At 40.8% G+C, this 22284-nt stretch overlaps 1 protein-coding gene across 2 annotated transcripts in view; it reads right to left on the minus strand.

Annotated features, from left to right (window-relative positions):
* The window catches only part of ntrk3b (neurotrophic tyrosine kinase, receptor, type 3b), a 223950-nt gene that overhangs the window by 178118 nt on the left and 23548 nt on the right, over positions 1–22284 (minus strand). For both annotated transcript variants that reach the window (XM_078260759.1, XM_078259942.1), the window contains exons 2-3: positions 3935–4009; positions 268–339 (exon numbers count right to left, since the gene is read on the minus strand). In XM_078260759.1, the coding sequence (XP_078116885.1) occupies positions 268–339; positions 3935–4009 (147 nt within the window). The remainder of the gene's footprint in view (positions 1–267; positions 340–3934; positions 4010–22284) is intronic.

A 22284-nucleotide genomic window follows, 5' to 3' on the forward strand; every position in this document is an offset into this window, starting at 1 on the left:
GCTCTACCAAAGCACAAAGAACCGGGGCAAATAGCAATCCAATTATCCAAGGCAAATAATGGAGGTCTCATTTAAGATGTGCGGCTATTGCGGCAGTAATGGCAGCGCCACAATCATCCCGAAGCCAGTCTGTATCAACTGCATCATCTTCTGCTCAACACTAACTCATCTATAGCCATATACTACAAGCTGTCAAGCATTAAAGATAATAACAAATGTTTTGAAGGCATGGGAAACATGGTTGTCAAAGATAGAATATTTACTCACATGTAGCGTATGTGTGGGTTCTGAGCGAACGCTCGAGCCTGGATCACCCTCAGGTTGCAATTCATGATAGTTCTGAAATGGGAGAAAATGATAAAATACAGATGAAACAACCTAAACAAAGACATGTCTTTTCTTCTTAGTGTGGGCACATACAAACACATGCACACAGTACCACAGTGTTATGATCACCATGCATCAAGGCCATTTCCCTTCCTTGTTATTGCTGCATTTCACTGTGCCTCTATACTCCACATTTTGCTCATTTTTGCCACATAAAAAAAAAAAAAAATTGAATCCTTTTAACATTTTAATCATCGTTGTGTCCAAGTTTGTTTCATTATGTGTCTTTTGCCCTTTTGAAAATGTTTTGGCATTTGAATAAAACGGCAAATAAACTAGTTTTTTAATGCACAAAATGGTGGTCTCATAGTGTATTTCAAGCTATTTTTACATATTTTCACCTCTGCTGCAGCAGTCCACTGTACCAAATCTGTGTCTATTCCAATTATTTCTACTTTGATCTACAGAGCTGGCACTGAAATGGAAATTCACTTTGAACCACAATTTGATGAAAGATTTGTGAACTTGTGTATCTTTACTGAGTGAAACCTCGGATTAGTGACATTGTGTCAGCGTTGTATGGAGTGAAATAACTGTGAAATTGAACTAATCCTCATTTAGCTGGGGACCCCGTGGAATCCTCTCAAGGAGTCCTGGAATTCCCAGAGACCCAGTTTGGGTGACTGTTCTGGGCTACAATAGTAATGATTTCTAATCTTGTAATCACAGATGTCTCTCTCCAAAAGAAGTCATTGACATCATCAGCGAGCGCCTCATAACGCAGTGTGCTGATTATATCCAGCTGTTGGTGCCAGTTACCTTCTAAAAGTCTGATCACGCCTCTGTGGTGTTTGACTGGGATGTCGCCTTTCATCACCCAAAAGTTCTTCAAGGGTCCTTGAAGAACTTTTGTTCTGTTGTTTTGGGCCTTTCTGATGGGTTCCCCAGAATACTAACGACAATAACTTCACCATTACTTCACTCCATAGAAATTAGCACAACAATGTGAAAGGATGACTGTTGAGCTTTGGTTATTATCCTACCAGCAGTAATGACAATTATACTGAACACAATCATCTCCGTAAACAGCGTGATGCTTGCTGCATTTAATGTGAGCTGTTAAACAAGTTTTAAAGATTTGGAGGCTGGACCAAAACACATAGTTATTAACACATTAAGTTTTCCAAACCACAAAGAACCAATGAAAGGCCACAGTACTTCACCAAAACATTTTTTGAAGGGTGCTTTTGAACTACCCTGAAAAATATTGGCCAGATAGAAAAAAGCCGACTGACTCGAGCATGAAATTGCTAAATGCCAACAGCCTTAAATAACAACACATTCTAACTCCCAGCGTGTCAAAAAGCAATGCTTGGTCAGGTGCCTTTGGCATTTGTTATCGATACAAGAAGTCTCCTTTAGGGTCATATTTAGACGCTCTGGGAGAGGTCGTACTATTAACTGACATGCAGCACAAGAAAGGGACTTAGGTTTAGGAAAATATGGTGGGTGGGTTTACAAAACGTATGTTTCAGTGACACGCGGGACAAGAATGGGACATGAACCCGGTCCCCTGGGTGAAAGTCCTGTGTTGTTTGACCCATCCATCACCCCAACCAACCTCCGTATGTGGATTTTCGGTCTTTTATACTACTCGCTACCATTCTTACTCTTAATACTACATTATTTTACAGTGCCGCGATCGAGCTGCTGCTCTACCCGGTGTGTTCCATACAGACGCTGAAGGGGGATTTTTGCGTTGGTATCCAACGCTGAGAGCCACTGACCAAGCATCTGTATTTTACGAGTTGGGAGTGAGAACAGGTAGAATATAAAAGGCACACATTTTAGCACATGTTGGCACATTGATGCACCAAAACAACAGGGTTGAGTCTGGTTATATTCTGTATTTCTTATTACAACACTTCCCATTAAAAGACCAAAAGTGGCAATGAACTGATCCCACTAACAACGACAGTATGTGCTATGTAGCCAAAGTGTGATATATATGTCAGCTATTCAAAATCAATGAGCCACACTGTTGCAATGGGTGACATGTTTATTGCCATGAAAAAACACACACACACACACACACACACACACACACACACACACACACACACACACACACACACACAGTAAACTAGTTTGTGATTCAATCCCACATACAGCGTCGTACTGCTGCAAATACTCACTAGTGCAACAAATGCGTATTAGTCCGTAGCTGAAAATAGTCCAAAACAAATGCACTATTTACCCCTCTTTAAAACAAAATGCCAAAAACTGCAGTGCCCAGCTGTATTAAGAAATGATTTAGCCTTTTTTAAATGAATTATACATTTGTGACCCGTTTTCAAAGATGCATGTCCCCAGTAGGAACCAATGGGCCTTGGGTTGAGTGCTGCAGATATCCCCAGGCTTGTCTTTTAAGGTTTTTAATGTTCCACCTGTAGAACGGCGAAGATAATCTACTGTGGTCCTTATAGAATATAAAAATTAAAGTTGAGGAATGCAGTCAGGTCTTATTCAGGAGATGAACTGTACTGTTTATAAAATATTCAATAAGTCAAATGTTTATTTTAATGAATTATTGCATCCTTTTTCATTTGATTCATATAAAGATGAATGAGAGCAAATGTAAAACACGGTGATGGAAGGTATCTTAGGGACTTCTTCTCACTCATCCCTCCACACTGTGAACAGCCCCACAAGGCTGCATCATACAAGCTAACAGCCTTCCCTAGGAAGGCCCGACTCCAGCCAGGGAGGAGCCAGCGTCCCCAGACAAGGCAGCAGGAGAGAGGTAGTGGTAATGAGAAAAATGCTAATTTAGTTGTGGAGATATTGCACTTGGCCTCCCTGATGAGGGATCAAGGGGATCAGGAGAGAGGCCAGCTCTGACTTTGGAGGGCAAAGAACAATACGGTTCTCTGCAGAGAAAGAGAAAAAAAATGAAGAGGAAGAGGAGGTCAGGTGGCAGCGGATGAGGGAGGAGTAGCGGGCTGAGAGGAATGTAAAGGATGTGGCCTTATAGTGTAAGGCAAAGCAAAGGAGCGTAACATTGCTTTAAGAAGTGAAGAGATGAGAAAAAAAATGACAACGCTACAGCAGGGACCCCTAATTCAATTTTCCCTGCTGCTTTTTAGCATTATTTGATCAGTGGCTAAGCAAAGCGAAGAGGATGTTCCACCGGCGTGACTGTTGAGAATTAAAAGCCTGTTTAAACATCAGCTTGTGTTAGGATCAGAAACACACCCTTCACTCCCTCTTCTCTCTTTCACAGCCTGACTAACACCTTGTCATCTCCTCTGAGAATAAGCCGGGTTGGTGTCACATTCAGAGAAGTATCGGACAATAAATCCCGATGCCTTGCCTGTGACGCCACATCGGCAGCCACTTGTGTTTCAGAGCTAAATTACTGCTCTCATCTCAAGGAGAAAACCGTTGGCCTCTCTGCAGTTAGCAGGCAGGCAATCTGATGGAAAACAGGGATTAACAGCAGTACAGGTTCCACTGTCCTTTTCCATATCTGCAACACAGTGGGACTGAAATACAGTGAAGTGTCTCTATCATCGGCCTCCTCCCCCTCCAGATAATCAACACTCACAGCCTCTGTAGTCCAGTGTAGAGCTCCATATCGACGTCTCTCAGAGTCTGCAATCCCGTCCAGTTCTCTATGTGTCTGTAAACAGAGAGAAAGAGAATGATAAATGACAGGTTCCTGTCTATCTGAGGCGAAAGGAAAAACAAACAAGGAGATATGACAGGAGACAGTCAGTCCCAAGTTACAGAACAACTGGCTATGTGTTGTCAACGTGTTTTTGAATCCATATTCATTTAAATTGCAATTATTGGAACAGTTCTGACAGAGCACTCTCTGCTGCCCTCTGATAGATTTAATTGCCAAGAGGCGGCTGCTGAAGCTTAATCTATATGCAGAGGGGACAGACCAAATAAATACTGTAGATGACTTTACTTCTTCCAATATCTTTAGACTCCCAGGGAAAACTATTTTCTGTGTGGTGGGATGCTGGTGCCTTTAAATTAGCTTCAGGACAAAGAGAGCATTTGTAAATTATTTGTTTGTTATGGTTTTGGAAATGAAATAGGCAACACACGTAGGGCACACCGGTTTCAATTAAGCCGAGGAAATGAGGAGATGTAGCAGTAGACATGACAAAGGCTTCATTGCTTTGTTTTTAGGTAGAGGTAAATATCATTAAATGCTCTAAGGAACTTTATCCTAAATGTCAAATTTAAAATTAATATGATGAACACAACAATCAGTGATAGACATACATAATTTTTTTGCATGACGGCTGATTGGCAGTTTGCTACAGCAAAATAGAGACACATAAATAAATACATATATACATGCACATATACACATACATGAATCTTGCAGCCTATGGTAAGCCCAAGATTTGCATTGCCCTCACATTTCATCGTTCAGAATGAGTTCTGCGATCAGTTTGCAGTTTGTATTTTATGACAGCAGGAAAATAACATTACTGCAATTGGTTTCTGGCAAACTTGCTCCTGTACCATTATATCTGTTGGCTCTAGTGCATCTGGTGTACCATGATGAGGCAGCTTCTGAGACATTCTGTTTATTTGAGCACTGCGCTCTGGGGTGCATCACCTGCTTGGGTGGAGAGGAGGATACAGGTCTGCCAAATGTAACCTGCACTGGTGGATCCCCGTTGTGCATGACTTTACTGTTGGCAACTGGGTTGCCAATGTTTTTATGAAGGCTGGTGGGAGCAGTTAGCAGTACGAGAACATGAGTGATGCTGTTTCAGGATGTTTTTTCAGTAGATGAGTCTTAAAATATATGATTACAGAATACCAGCAATTCAGATCGTAATGTGAGCGGAGTCACAGGAAATTGAGCTCAGATTTGCCAAATGATTTGGTACATCCAAACTCAGTGAAGCAGTGACTGGGACCGTTTACCACTGATCCACAATCGCTTGCATCAACATTTTGTAAACAAAATGCACCTGTTTACCAGCGTTTCCAGGAAGCAACGTTGCCATCCATTTTGGCCCCATTTACATTTGTCATTTCGAGCGTCTCGTATCCGGATATTATGTATATAAAATACACACATACACATACATATATGAGTTTCCATCAGTCAGACCACTGATCTAATTGCAATCCGGGTTATACCGGGCCACATGCAAATCAATGGCAGCTCTACTCCAGTCCACAGGGTGATGGTAATGCATCTAAATCTATCTGATGAAAAAACAGAAGAAGAATAACTTTCGCACTTTAGCAGTATAATAAGAGGTTAGCAATAACAGCTAGCTCGCTAACAACTATCCAAACACAAACCTCAAACGAATCGCTTCTATGAACTAGGAGCAAGACCAAAGTTTTATTGTCTTTCACGTTGCACTCTCACTCACACAGATCATTGGTCAAACTGATCAGGGATCAGATAAATGCTACAGCAGCTCAGTGTTGCTGTTTTTGTTGCAGGTATTTTCAATATCTAGCCAAAATGCATCTACAATCAGATTGTGTCCATCTGAATGCTTGGATGAATTATGTTTAGCTTTTTTAATATATATTTAATGGATAGCTATCTGATCTGCCCAACATGCATGTGTTTATTAGAACTAGAACAAGCCAGCTAAGCTACATAAATACAAAGGTGACAAACGTTTAAATCTGTGTTGTAAAGTGGCAATAGTATGAAATGTTGATTGATTGATGATTTGGTTACGTTACCACTGTTTCATAAGCCCATTCAAACTGTAGGTAGTCACTTATTCACAGAGAAAACCCTACAAACAATCATACAATAACTGTGAAGGCATTAAAAGGCTACCGCCACATGAAAGCAAAATGTGTGTGTGCGTGTGCAAATGTGGAAGTGTGGCGGAAAACGTGGCAGCTGTACTGTAAATGCTTCACACCGACAGAGTAACATTGCTGACGTTGAGATTAGTGTTGAACTGAAGGTAGCTGATTGTGAAGGCAGGGAGCTGAGTCATTAATGTGACCTGCAAGCAGACATGGCGGATTCCCCTTCACAATTTTGCTTACTCAATGTAATGTTATGTTACCCCAGCGACGGGAGAGCAGGCAGGTCTCATGCGCTATTAGGTAAGGTTGAGGCCTTTCAAAAGACTGGCAACATGGGTGAGGTTATATTCCAAAATTCTAAAAGTAAAAGTCCAAATAATGTAGCTTTTAGTGTTGGTGTTTTATGTTAAACAGTTCCAGGTGGGCAAAAAAAATACATCTCTCTGTTGATGAATCATTTGAAGACTGCAGAAGAGTCAACTGTAATAAATATCCAGTCAATTAACTTAAACTGCCACTGCATATGCCTTTAACAGTGGGTGAAATGACACGTTTAAAACTTTGGCTTTACAGAATTTACTTTATATTCTGAATACATTTTTTTATCTATTCTAACAACATAATTGTACCTTTTCAGGTCAAAGAAGACATGCAACACAAAAACTCAAGTCACAGAAAAGAGAAAGAGCTGACTTACAGGAAGAGTCTGCACTTCATTCAACCAACACATCTAGCCACAGATCAAAGATACAGCATGGCTGAATCTTGGTCAATTATCCAATGAGGACTAAACACACATCTGGCCAGCCTCTAAAGGATGTTGCACCTATAATACAGAAATTTCAAAATAAAAGTACTCAACAAAATGTTATCATTGAAGTGACAAGACAAACCACAAGATAATAAGGTCACAGAATTGTAAGTGGAGTAAAAAAAAACAGCTACATAAGTTTGTTTTTAAAACTACAAAACTCTCTTTTATTGAATATCTTAAAAAAATATGCTAATATGCTAATGCTAAAATCCTCAGTCATCCTAGTCTTGGATGCAAGCATCTGAAAATAAGACAGCTTCTTTCCATTTCCTAAGGAACTTAGTGGCCAAAATTTACGTATCTTTATCTTGGGACCAAAGAGGGTTGATATTTAGCAACTGAAAGTTTTTTTTATAGTTTTTCAATAAAGAGAGTTTTGGGCAAGACAACTGACAACTGAGGTGAAAGCAAAGCCTTTTTTGTTATCCATCATGCACTGTATTTCTCTAGATGCCTCGATACAGGACTTCACTTGAAACTGCTCAACAGTGGCCGAGTTTCGGTACTAACCTTATTATTTTTGTTACTTGAGCATCTGAGTAGTTGACAGGTTTGGTAGCAACCGCACATTCTTCCTTAAAACCACTTGAAAGTGATAAGTTTATCTAAAAATCTAGTACTATGGAAGATTGCGTGTTTAGACACAGTTTTTTTTCCTGAGTCACAGAAATGATTGCCAAATAAGAAACAGCTGAGCACTTTCCTATCATATTTAAAGAGCTTATACGCACTGGACCTTGTTCAGATCTTAGCAGTTGTTTATATTCACACTTTATATATTATTATTATAATTACACTCTAGTATTTGACAGTTTTATATCGTTTATGTCTTCATTATAGACGTTTTAACAGGAATTTGACATCTACAGTGATTAAATACACAAGGCAATATGACCGGCTTGCATCAATGGGACATAATTTAATCAATATTGTATACCCTTGTGAGATACTGATGCAATATTGTGATATGAAAAAAAAGTATAATTTATGTGAGCACAACATGTTTTCATTTGCAGCACCACTTTATGCTCTGTGATCGAATTTAGCACTATCCCAACTGTCATCAGGCTGCTGTCAACAAACAGCAGAGAGGAAGCAGGGAACAACCTCCCTGTGGACCTGAGCATGGTGTCTGCTCAGAACCTCTGATTGTCCGCGGCACATTGAATATGCATGTGGATTAGACTGCTGTGAAAAGATGGGTATGAATAACAAATATGCCATGATTATACAGGGGCATTTAATCTCTGTCCTGTTATTCCCACATACTTGGAGGATGCACAAATAAAATGGTACAAAAATAAAAATCAACATAATTCCAAAAGTAATGGAGATGCTAAAATGTTACATCTCAGGCATTCAAGTAGACACTCTCAGCCAGACTTACAATGAGTCTGACAGTGCAATTATTTAAATCGCTGCTTTGTCTAAATGAATATTGCACAGAAAAGAGGAGATTTGAGCAATGGAGAAAAGGGGATGTGAGGTTTCTTACTTGCAACGCGATTAGAATGAAAGTCTAGCTCTCTCATTTCTACCTTTTCTTCTCTCGCATCTCTCTTTAATTATTTGTTCTCTGTACATCTGTACAGAATTTCATAACAGCTCTGTTTTCGTAAAGGGCTTTCTAAATAAAATCGTCTTGAAAGGACTTGATTAATAACTTGTAAGCACAAAGGAAATGAGCAGGATACAATCAAAACAAATTCCACGGGCAGATCTACCAGCTTGCTGTCTAACGTACAAGACTATGAAATTACAGCCACCTTCCATCTGCTTTAGAAAATGGCCTCCAACCAAGTACAATCTGAACTGGGTGGCAGGGTGGTTCAGTGCTTGAGGAGAACACCCTGGAACCAAACAGTAACAGATTCGGTCTCAGCAACAGCCATCTGTTGTGTTGAAGCAGCCCTGGGCAACCCACTGAACCCCTACCTGCTATCTTGTTCTGAGCTCCTGTGAATATGAGCACCAGAAAAAAAGGAACAGTTGTTCATGTCTTAATAGGTAGAAACAACAAATAATAATGCAAAGGCAGAATTCAAAAGAAGAGATAACAATCCGAGCACCTCAAACTGGATAGCTCTGGATTGAAAGCCAATGAAAAGCTCTCTGCTCTCCTTTAGCAACTGCTATTGACGTATGGAAGTGTATTAGTGACAAAACTATTGAGCGAGCACAGAACAAATCTGAGCCGTAATGTGCTATTCAGAATGAGAGGGGACCACAGAAAGAATTATATTGGAGGATTTTTTTGAGCAAACAGTGGGAGTTTTTTTGCTTGGTACGATCTATGTGCATTCTGTCACACTGGCTATTTGTATGTTAAAGGCATATTATGTAACTTTTCCCTCTTTCTTCCCTCTTTCCCTCCCCTAGAGGTTGTGTTATTGGAACTGCTGTAGTTCCAATGAGACAACCTGTAGGGGGACCAAAGCGGGAAAAGTTACATAGTATGCCTTTAACACCAACTGAGAGCAGAGCAAACTCCATTGGAACGGTCGTGGAAGTAAAGTGCCACCTTGTTAGTGCCCGTCTTCTACGTCATGCCAGGCTGTGGTATGCTCCATCAGCATGTTCATGTTTTTTTATTAAAATACTTCAACTGTGGAAAATGTGGTACCCCGACACATATGGGTTTGTCCTGTTAAAGCAGTAATAATTGATTTATTGTGACCACTTGGGGCAGCAGAACAAGCTATAAATACGTTGTACAACTGACGTATTAACTTTAAAATGTATATGGAGAACATGTAAGCAAACAGTTGCTTATACACATGTCAGAAAGTCATCACACCTGCAAACTGTAAGCAACATTAGCATTCATTTGGAGTCATGCTTCTGGCCACATGTTGAATGTAAGTCCAATATGTACTCTTAGCCTCTATCAACTCTTCAGGGAAATATCTTTATCTTAAACAACTCAATGTTCCACTATGTGCAATTTTGTCTACTATTTGTTTCTCATTCCCAACTAGTCAACATACTGACACTTGTTCAGTGGCCCTCAGCATCAGATACCAACCCACAATGTAACCTGCCATGTCTGTATAGGATGCACCGGGTAGAGCAGCTGCTCGACCCCGGTGCTGTGAGATGACATGGTATTAAGAGCAACAATAGTAGGGAGAAGTATTAAAAACCGATCCATGTAAGGAAGAAGGTTTGGGTGATGGATGGGTCAAACAACATAGGACTTTCACTCAGGAGACTAGGGTTTGTGTCCTGTGTGTTTAAACATACATCGTGCCAAATTAGGAGTGAGAATGTGTCTCCGTTCACATTACCCATAGCCATTTAATCCATTGTTGATTTAAGTAAATGATCAGTGCAGCTTTAAATCTGCTTTGGGCTCACATAGTAGTTTTGTCATTGATGAGCTTCTGTATCTTAGGAGACCTTTAGTAAGGCACTAAAGGTCTCCAAATTGTCTAGTCAGTTGAAAACTCTAGGAAAGCATGGTTTGAATGGGCAACCAATGTGACCTAAGTCTGTCTTGAATAAGGTTAGAAACAGGTGATTAGCTTGTGAGCCATGCCTGTGACATGAAGATGTGTAATGTCCCCTCATCGGACTCAATGTGTATTGTCCTGCGAAGAACATGATATGATTTTGATACTAGCAATACAGCAATCCCTCTGCTTAAATATGTGGTAATACAAGAACAAGATACATGAGGTTCCCAGTAGCACAAACACCATGTATCTTCTGTTTCTTGGTAATCTCCTCTGATTCTGCCTATTGTTTCCAAATGTCTGCCTGTGATTTACGACTTTGTTGGGATGATCTACAACGATCGCACCACCGCCTTAATGGGAAAATGTTTAATAAAATAGAATGTCTCTGGTGTGTTTCTGGGATATTGATCTACATTCTGCATCCCTCTCAGTTTTATAGAGGCAGAGCAGCAGTCTTCTATAGCCCAAACACTTCAGGGTGGGGATGTGGTGGTGAAGTAGCACTCATCTAGATTAAAGCACACGCCTTACATCAATTAGATAACCTGTTTTGTATTTTTTTTATCCTTGACTCATAAGTGTTTGCAAGCTGCATTGTTAAGATGGAGCCTTGAGATGCATTAAAAGGACACAGAGGAAGAGGCAATGATGAAAACCAGAGGAAAGGAAGCTATTTCCCTCAACATTTATTTGGCACTCAAAGCTTGTAAATAAGAATTAAGTATTAGGATCTCTCCGGTTTCTCACTGAGCCAAACACACGCCTGTTCCCTATATGCAAATGCAATCACACGCACAGGCAGACAGATGTAGAGGCTTCCTTCCTAATGTATGAGCCTATGAAATTATATCCGCCTTCCATCTGTTGATCAGAATCTGATTCATAAAATGGCTTCCAACCATATTAATATACAAACCCAACTGGGGTGCACGGTGTACTTTCTTTCACCTTTATTTCTCCATAGAGGGATGTTGGAGCCTCACCCTGCTTCATGATGGTACAACTCCACACACTGATGGACACTGAGAAACTTGAGGGGAGGAGTCGGGTGTGGACTGCCTTTCAAGTGCACGCTCACAGCTTTTGCTGTGCATATGAAGGCTGTGGTGGAGAAAGGGATCTATAAATCGTTTTCCTCTCTTATTTGGTCCCTGTGTGGGCCACGAGACATAAAATGAGCATGCATGCATTATCAGGGAGTTTTCCTTTGATAAATAAAGTTTGAAATTAAAAAATGATTCAGTGTTCATATTGGCAGATAGAAACATCATGGAGACAAATGGGCACACTGTTCTTCTCCGCTGCACTTTTACTGGAAAAATATGAAAACCGGGCAAATTGTGACACTTTGTCTCAATTACATTAACAGCAGAGACTGTGAGCTGGAGAATATGATATTGATATTAAAGTGACAGGCAAAATTGACCAAATTACAGCTATATTAAAAATGATTCCCCTGCATAGAAACAATGGATTGAGCACTAAGGATGGAGCCCAATTTTTCCAGCAACTGTATCTGAAAATCCATGGGGACAGATAAAATGGAGGGAGAGCCAGAGTACAGATCAGTACAAAGTGAAATGAAAAAAATAGCAGGAATGAACTTTCAATTGATTGCTTCAGTAATCAGAGGTTTCCCAGGGACTGATCCTCTAGGGGAGGGATGGCCCGAAATATGGACCGACCAGCCAAATAGTTGCTTCTACTTAGTGCTGGTCTCAGTGGACCTGGCCATGATTTGGGCTACAGCATTCTACAGCCAGTTTTAAGAGGACTGCAAAGACTGTGTAGGTAGTTACTGTGTACTGATCGTAGTATATAGTTAATGATGCCTACCTAAATATTCTCCGTTGCCTTCAGACCCCTTAACTGTCTTGTCAATAACAGTCACACTGAGAATGCTGTAGCTGGTGATATCATTCTGCACTTTTAGTCCTTATTCTCCAACATTCTTCAAATTAAACTTATTTTTTCTTACAATTGGTATAAAAGAGGATCATATTCTATTCCTGATTCTAATAATATTATATATGCAAAGCCCTCTTAACAAAATGAACAGTCAAACATGGTAAGACTTTATGTGTTTCTCATGGCTTAACAACTTAGTTAATAACCAGGAACAATACTATTCTTTAATATGTGTATGTGTGTGTGTGTGTGTGTGTGTGTGTGTGTGTGTGTGTGTGTGTGTGTGTGTGTGTGTGTGTGTGTGTGTGTGTGTGTGTGTGCGTGCAACAGCTAAACTACAGGATCTTGACTCCATTGCGTGAAAATAATGAACTATGAAACCCTGATACTTTATACTATAATCATATATATATATATATATATATATATATATATATATATATAGAGAGAGAGAGAGAGAGAGAGAGAGAGAGAGAGTCTCTAAACTCAAAGTGCAGTTCTAGACAGTAAAAATAACTTTCAGCCAGTTTACCATTTAGTTCCCTTCCTGCATGAGCTGTGCTGCTCTGAAGCCATGCCAGAGCCATCAGCTCAGAGTGTTTTAACGCTGCTAATATTCCCAACCATGATGCCGTCCCAAGGCTGCCCCCAGACTGTTCTGTGTCACTGGTTTGCCGGTCCAGCCCTGGGTGGAAACTACCTAAGCCTCTGAGTGTCAGTGTTCGCCACAGGCTCAGCCAATCCGCAGCAGAGACTTGGCAGGGCTAAACGTCGTGGGAGCATTGGTCCATGCTCTGAAAGGTATCAACACTTCGCACATGACTAAACTCAAGCCTTTCTGGCCAAAATGAAAATGACTATAATTAGTGTGCCATTTTGCCAAGTGTCATCAGGCTATGATCCTCTCTGGATTCAGCTCCATTCTGGAGTTACTCAGCAGTAGCTCAGAACGCTGGATCTGCACATCAACGGATGTCTCCTTCAACCCTGTACACCTCCATCTTTGCGGGATAATAAGCAACGTACGTCAACACTGTCAACCCAAAATTATCATTACACCATTAAATGCTCTGAATTAAAAAAAAATATTTATAACATTTAGAGGAGTCAGTCTGCTTTGTTTTCATGACAACCTAGAACTTAAAGCAGTAATAATTGATTTTTGGGCTACTTGGGGGCAGCAGAACCAGCTAATAGCACAACGTTAACAAGTTATCACTTTATGAAACTGTTATGTTAGCTAATAGTTGTCCATAAACACACACTAAGTTGTGTTTCTGGCAGCCTGGCAGATGCATCTCCAATATTTACAAGCTCTGTTTGGTCTCTACCAACTCCTGAGGGAAATATCTGGCTCCTTAGCTGCTAAATGCTCCACTATACTCCAACTGGTTGCTAACTTTGTCTGTCTGCAGTTTAGTGCTGAGCAGGTAGTGTCATAGGTTTGTCAAAGCTTTCTTGCTGTAAACAGCTATCTACTGCGCCTAGACACGTTGTGAGAATAGTGACAGTGAATCCAAACAGTACAGTTTAAGCCATAAAACCAAAACAAGATGTCAAAAGACACTTAAATGCAGTGTAGAGCTGAGGGAAATTGCAGAGCTGGGTGATAATTCTCTTTGGTTTTTGTCATAAGCAACTCTTTGCATGTATTCACTGAGCCATTAGTAGTATAATGTAAATAAGATTGATATGCACAGCAACAGCTATTTCTAACAAAATAATACAAATTAATGTACTATTTCTGCTTACCAAATATCCTCCATGAGCGCAATGTGGCATGGGCAAAAGCCAGAAAAATCTAATCAGAACTCTGACCTTCAGACAACTGCGCAATGCATGTACTCTCAAAATTAGAAAGGCCAAAGCTGATCATTTTCTTTCTCAAACCACTCATAATCTGAATAATCCATCAAAATTTATCATTATCAGAAAACAATAAAGGCCATGAGCTTCCCACAAGCATTGTAATGGACTCTCAAAATGTTACCGACAAGGCCAAAATGCTTAATTGTTTCAATGAACATTTCATAGCCTCAGGATTTTTATTTGAGTCATTCAGTCCTCAACATGAGTGTGCCTCTACAGTTGAGACTGTTGGTCTAGATCCTTCTAGTCAGTCTTTTAGTTTCAGTCCTATCACAATTTCAGACGTAAATAAAGCCCTCAAGCATTTGGACACAACAAAATCTGCAGGCCCTGATAAACTGGATCTCTACTTTTTAAAGCTAGCAGGAAATTTTATTGCCGTGCCCTTAACTAACTGGACCGGATGCTGTCTCCCCATCCAGCTTGAAGTACTGCGCTGATCAGCTGTCTCCAGTGTTCACAGACATTTTTAACATCTCACTGGAGACATGTCACGTGCCAGCCTGCTTCAAGACCTCAACCATAATCCCTGTCCCCAAGAAGCCAAGGACCACAGGACTTAATGACTTCAGACCCGTCGCCCTGACCTCTGTGGTTATGAAGTCCTTTGAGTGCCTTGTGCTTTCTCACCTCAAAGCCATCACTGACTCCCTCCTGGACCCCCTGCAGTTTGCCTACAGAGCCAATAGGTCTGTAGACGATGCAGTCAACCTGGCCCTCCACCACATCCTCCAGCACCTGGACTCCGCAGGAACCCACGCCAGGATCCTGTTTGTGGACTTCAGCTCTGCCTTTAACGCCATCATCCCGGCTCTGCTCCAGGAGAAACTCTCCCAGCTTGGTGTGCCTGACTCCACCTGCAGGTGGATCAGTGACTTCCTGTCTGACAGGAAGCAGCATGTGAAGCTGGGGAAACACGTCTCCGACTCACAGACCATCAGCAACGGATCCGCTCAGGGCTGTGTTCTTTCTCCTCTGCTCTTCTCCCTGTACACCAACAGCTGCCCCTCCAGTCACCAGTCTGTCAAGCTTCTGAAGTTCGTGGACGACACCTCCCTCATCGGACTCATCTCTGATGGAGACGAGTCCGCCTACAGGTGGGAGGCTGACCACCTGGTGACCTGGTACAACCAAAACAATCTAGAGCTCAATGCTCTAAAGACAGTGGAGATGGTTGTGGACTTCAGGAGGAACCCAGCCCCACCTGCCCCCATCACCCTCTCTGGCTCCACAATTGACACTGTGAAGTCTTGCCACTTCCTGGGAACTATCATCTCCCAGGACCTCAAGTGGGAGCTCAACATCAGCTCCCTCGTCAAGAAAGCACAACAAAGGATGTACTTCCTGTGGCAGCTGAAGAAATTCAACCTGCCAAAGACAATGATGGTGCACTTCTCCACAGCCATCATTGAGTCCATCCTCACATCCTCCATCACCATCTGGTACGCTGCTGCCACAGCCAAGGACAAGGGCAGACTGCAGCGTGTCATTCGGTCAGCAGAGAAGGCGATTGGCTGCAATCTGCTGCCGCTCCAGGACCTTTACGCCACCAGGACTCTGAAGCGTGCTGAAAAGATTGTGGCCGACCCGTCCCACCCCAGCAACAAACTCTTTGAGCCACCCCCCTCTGGCAGGAGGCTGAGGTCCATTAGGACCTCAACCACACGCCACATAAACAGTTTTTTCCCCTCCGCCACTAGCCTTATCAACAAGGCCTGGTACCCACCCTGACTCTCTCCACACTCCACCTCTGGCTCCTCATGCCACTGTACCTACTCTGCTGTAGCGTTCCTTTTTACTACTGTTTAATTTATTTTATTATTTATTTACATTTATTGTATCGTTATTAATACATACTGTGTGTATATGTTTATACTTATATTGTTTATATTCTTTTTATCCTTCTTATATTTGAATGTGTGACGTGCACCAACAATACCATGACAAATTCCTTGTATGTGCAAAAATGTACTTGGCAATAAAGCCCTTTCTGATTCTGAGTCTGATTCTAATATTTTTAATCTGTGTTTGAACACCAATTTCATTACTCCCATCTGGAAATCAGCCTTTGTGGTTCCCCTGCTAAAAGGTGGTGACCCTACTGTCTTAAGTAACTACAGACCAATCTCTAAACTGTCTGTCCTGGTCAAGGTAATAGAATCACTAGTCAGTGATCAGTTAAAGGTTCTAAATGACTTTGTTGAATCCATGGACAATAAGCAGCATTGTGCAGCCCTTTTTATTGACCTTTCAAAGGCATTTGATACAGTGGACCACATAGTGCTTAAACAGAGACTGTATAGGGCTGGACACTCAGTGTGTGCAGGCAGAGGGCAGCACTCTCAAAATAACAAAAGGCGTGCCTCAGGGGTCAGTTTTGGGGCCACTGCTATTCATCCTCTATATCAATATTATTGATCATAACGTGTCTAATGTAAAATGTTATTGTTATGCTGATGACACTGTACTGTATTGCTCAGCACCCACCGCAGACCAGACCCTCTCCCAGTTACAACTTGCTTTTAACACGCTGCAACAGAATCTTTATGATTTAAAACTTGTTTTAAATGCAGAAAAAACTAAAGTCATGCTTTTTTCAAATTCGAAATCTAAATCAAATCTGCCTTCAATCATCACTTCCCAGGGTACGAAAATTGAATGTGTTTCTAAGTACAGATATCTTGGTATTTTAATTGATGAAACTCTTTCTTTTACCCTTCATATTCAGCAGCTAGCAAAAAGATTAAACTTAAACTAGGGCTTTATTTCAGAATCAAATCCTGCCTTTCGTTCGAATCTAGAAAGAGGCTGGTCGCTGCCACTTTTATGTCAGTACTTGACTATGGTGATGTTTTATACATGTATGCTTCATCTCAAAGTTTACATGCACTGGACACTGTATACCATGGGGCTCTGAGGTTCATCACTGGTATGAAAGCCCTCACTCACCATTGTGAACTGTATGAACGTGTTGGATGGCCTTCTTTATCAACATGGAGACTTCAACACTGGCATATCTTCATATACAAGGCTATTTTAGGTCTCCTTCCATCCTACCTTCTGACCTATATCAATGTAAATAGTACCGGGACTTACAATCTTTGTTCCCAGGATCTTTTCTGTCTGTCTGTTCCAAAGGTTAGAACTGAGCTGGGGAAAAAGGCGTTTAAGTTTGCTGCTCACTCTACACTCTACAGAAATCCATGAAACTTACTGAGCTGGTCTCATTGGTCACTTTTAAGAGGATGTTGATTGACTTGGAGGCAGCCACATCTGGCTGCAGATGTTTTGCCTGATGTGTTTAGGATTATGGTTGACTTTGAAGGATTTGCTGTTTCAGTTGTTATATGTTATTAGTGTTTTAGTGTATTTTGTGTTTCTATGTACTGTATGTGTGGTTGTACTGCTGCCTGTCTTGGCCAGGACACTCTTGAAAAAGATTTTTAATCTCAATGAGTCTCTTCCTGGTTAAATAAAGGTAAAAATTAAAAAATTAAAAGCGTTGCATTCAGTTTTCATCAGTGGATATTTCATTTTGGAACTGATTGGTGAAATTTTGGAACATTTGAGTCAAAACTTGAGTCAAAATAAAATACTTCACAAACAATTTCAGGGACTGTCTGTTACCAATGTGAACAAGGCGAATCATAGATGAAACAAGTCCACTGCACAGCCTTTTCTGTTTTTGTTTTCATCTGTTAGACAGAAAATTGAAGCTTAGAAAAATTAACCCATTAGAGAAATGAACAAAACACTAAAAGGGAGGATAAAATATAAAATGTAAGCTGACATACAAAAAATTCACAATGATCCTAATCACAGTGAGGTTCAAGGTTATTGCACATGAGAAACTATAAGATGAAGAGCAGATCTTCCCATTCACTATGACAATAAAACCTTAGCATGATTCACAAGGCTTTGTGCTGCTGTCAGCAGTTATACCTTACCTCTTCTTAGAACTCTACTGTCTTGCTGAGCATGATAATGTTTAATCAAATAAGTGATCCTATAGCACTGGATCTCTGCCAGAAAAGCCATACTGCATGCAAATGTGGGAGACCTTAAGCACACATATGTGCAGTCTACTTAATATGCATCCCAACTGGAAACATGCACAATTATTGGAATGGTATACATTGGATCTCATTGAAACTTAGCATTCTCCGCACACATTAGACAAAATATACAAGTAAAGTATATATGGTTATATTTCTGATTATACTATGGAAGGCAATGTACGCTGTGAAAAAGTAGAACAGGACGGAACAGGATAGGAGGATAGGATAGGATCGGAGATAAGATATAATAGAACATAGAATGACATATAGAATTGGATAGGATAGGATAGGATATATTAGAAGACATGGTAGGATTTGATACAAAAAGGACAGAATACAAAATAGAATAAGCTACAGGATGGGATAGAAAAGGATACTATATAGCATAAGATCAGGATAGGACATGCAATCTAAGATAGAACAGGAGATAGAATTGGATAGAATAGATTCAAAATAAAGGATAGAATGGGCTATAGGATAGGATCCTATCCTAAGATGGGATAGGGTAGGATAGGATACAGGATTGGATAAAATGGAAAAGAATGAATAGGTTTTGGATAGGAAAGGAAATTAAATAGGATAGGATATATATTTGAATGATATAGGAAAGAAAATAGGATCAATACGAATCTTTAGGGCAGGTAAAATAGCATTGCAATTGAACAGAATAGTATAGTAACAGGATAGACTGGGACAAGATCTGAATGCCACACATCTAATTGTTATCTCTCCTTTAGGATTGACTGATTACAGTGTGTCAGAGTAAATGGGGCCGTGTCTTCTCCTATTACTACTAATACTGGGGCTTCACAGGGTAGCACAGTTCCCCAGTCGTATTTACTCTAGAAACAAATGAAATGAATGTAGAAGCAACACATCTGATGATGTTACAATTGAAATTCGCTGATGATTGGCAATCATGAGTTTGATTCAAGATGACAATGAAACCAGCCAATGTGTGTGAGTAGATCAGTTGTTGGTTGGTGGAGGTCCAGAAATCATCTTTGACTTCAGGACTGGAAACAACACCCACCAACAAATGGCTATTGACTGGGAGGCTATTGAAGTGGTAGACTACAACTATTTAGGAACAATAATAGATGCCAAACTGTCATGGAATTCAAACACAGATGCTATCTAGACTTTTAGAGTGGACAGACATATATTGGTCCTCTTCTATCGCTCCTTTGTGGAGAGCTTTTTAACTTTCTATTGCCTGGTATTTTTCATTGTTGGTATTAAAAACAAACTGCGCAAGATAGTCAATATCTCCGGTACGATTGCTGAACAGCAAAATTGCATGACGATGACCTGTGAGTCCTGAGGGGCGAGAAGAGGGCAGGCATTTATTAGAGAGGTAGTCTTGCATTGCCAGTGGAGTAAAGTCTGAAGGTCTGGCTACACCACACACACATTCTGGGAAAGGAGAAAATAACGCCCTGGGTTGTTTGCATTTCTTTAAACCAATCACAATGGTCTAGACGCAGTGACGGTGGCTCTGCTAAATATTCCCGGGAAGGAACTTGTTTTGGTGAAACATTTGCACCCGCAATAGAAAACGCCACATACAATATTAAATGAAGTTAACTGTTCACACAATACAGTAACGTGAGCTATTTAAATTAGCTGATACATGGTTAAACGTAATTTGCTCTTACCAGTGTATCTCTGTGTGTACTTTGTCCACAGCAAACCCCATCAATCGGTCCCAAAACCTCCCAGTTAGAGAGGAAATGCCATAAACATTTTCTTTGTAAATCTTTAAAATAATTTCCCCCCAAAATCAAGCAGGCCTTTGCACAATCCAAATTTTCTTCAAAACCTGCCATTTTCAGCATGTAGCTTTCTAGCTCAAAGATTGTTGTTTCCCGAAGCGAAGGGATTTTGAGAACGGCGACACACAGAGAGCGGAAGGTGAGTGACATTCCGTCAGGCAATTATCCTGGAAATGTACTTCCATTGATCCAAACTAATAGAGATGTATCACATCCCCTATTTATTGATACAAGCTATTACCATCAGGCAGACGCTATAAGGTGCCATCCCTCCGAACCAACCGAACTTGCAGATCATATGTGCCTATACCACTATTCCACTGCTTAACAAGCTGGACCTATGTGTGTGAGGATGCTGCACCCTATAATATGTAGAGCACTTTAATAATAGTGGTGAATGTTTCTATAAAACTGAGGTAGTCGGTTGTTTGGTGTCAGCGCTGTTGTTGTCGGTGGTGTTATAGTTGTCCGTTTATTTAGCTGCTGATTGCTGTATGGCACATGATACATTTCTGAAAGGACAAATAAATATACATCTATCTAAATAATGGGAGACAGTTCTTTATGGTGTTAGTCATGGGATCTGCCACTGTGACATGATCCTCAACAATTTAAACAGCCCCCTGCAGATTTCCACCGTGTGCAACTGTCCTCTAGAACTATCTCCTCTTTCTGATTCACCTACTTATCTGCAGTCGATCTTTATGTTAACAAGACACCCCATCCTACAGTACATTTGACCACCTTCCTGATGAAGTGGCTTTGAAAAACAATCCTGCCAGTTATCTTACCTTTGATGTCAAAACCTTTCATTACTACAATGTAGTGAGGAAAGGAAAGCATATGCTAAATGTCTCACACTGCAGGGAGAGAAAGAGAAAGTTAGCGGTAAAGAGAAAGAACGACTTGAAGGGGAGAGAGACATATTGTGCCGTGAGCTGCATTTAAGGGGCTTTGATTACAGATTACAATGCCATCTGTTGTGAATGGTGGTCATGCTGTACATGACAGGCAGCATATTTGATATGGGATGCATGCACCTCATGCTGCAGCTCCTGTTCATCGTGGCCAACGCTGAATAAAGACACCTCTCTATCAAGGGACAGACTGTAAACTCTGCTGAAACCTATAAATATCTTGGGACCATAGTGGATAACAAGCTCAAATTTACTTTCCACTCTGAAGCGTTATGCAAAAGAGGCCAGCAGCACTTGTATTGCCTGAGTAAACTGTCCAAGTTTCATGTCGACAAGTCCCTCATGATTCTGTTCTACAGATCTTATATTGAATCTGTCCTGACCTTCTCCCTTCTCTGTTGGTTTGGAAATCTTAACATCAAGTCCAAAACTGCACTAAACAGAGTTGTGAAGATGAGCAACAAGATATTGGGTGTCCAACAGTGCACATTATCAGACCTGTTCCATGGACAGATAGTCAGGAAAGCTAATGCTATTCGCTCCGACAGTTCCCACCCCTTATTCCATGAATTTCAGTTATTGCCGTTTGGCTCCCATCTAAGATGTCCATCTGTAAGGAGTGACAGGTACAAGTACTCATTTATACCTGCAGCCATTTCCTTCTTGAATAGGGGTCAGGGGAGGAGCCTTCTTTGATCTCTTGGCTACCTCATTTCGTCCTCTTTCTTTTCTTTCTTTCTTTATGCCTTGGTCGGTTATATATTCTAGTCTGTTGACTATGTGTTCAGGATGTCAGAAAGGTTGATAAACGGGGTTGGTGATGTAATGTAATGGATGCTGATGTTGTTGACGATGTTTGTTGTTGATTATATTGTGTCAACTTTGTAGGCTGATATGAACTTTTTCCTATCCTATGTAAGTTACTTTGATGCTGCTATCAATACACCTTGTACTGGTATTTATTTGTCCTAATACTGTTACGGTTGTGTTCCAGTTGGACTGTGTGTAGGACTTGTATGTATTTATGTGTCTTGTATGTGTAAATACTTGCTGCACAAATAATCGCCCTTCAGGGACACAAATAAAGTTGAAGTTGAAGTCTCTGAAGGCCAGTGGTCCACAGTGTGACAAAGTCAAGTCCTGGCAGAGACCACGGAGCTCGGCTTACAGCATGAGTAGTGGATTAAATGTTCTGCGCACGTCCTTCATGGAGCTAGTCTCCTCCAATTTCAGGATATGATAAATCTGCAGCTGAGGGGCATCTTTCCTGGAGAATTCAATTAGGTAAGAAAAGAGAAGAGGATCACAGTGATATTAGAGAGCTGATCGGAGAGCTCC

This window comes from Sander vitreus, chromosome 1, assembly GCF_031162955.1.
Source record: "Sander vitreus isolate 19-12246 chromosome 1, sanVit1, whole genome shotgun sequence".
Lineage (NCBI taxonomy): Eukaryota > Metazoa > Chordata > Actinopteri > Perciformes > Percidae > Sander > Sander vitreus.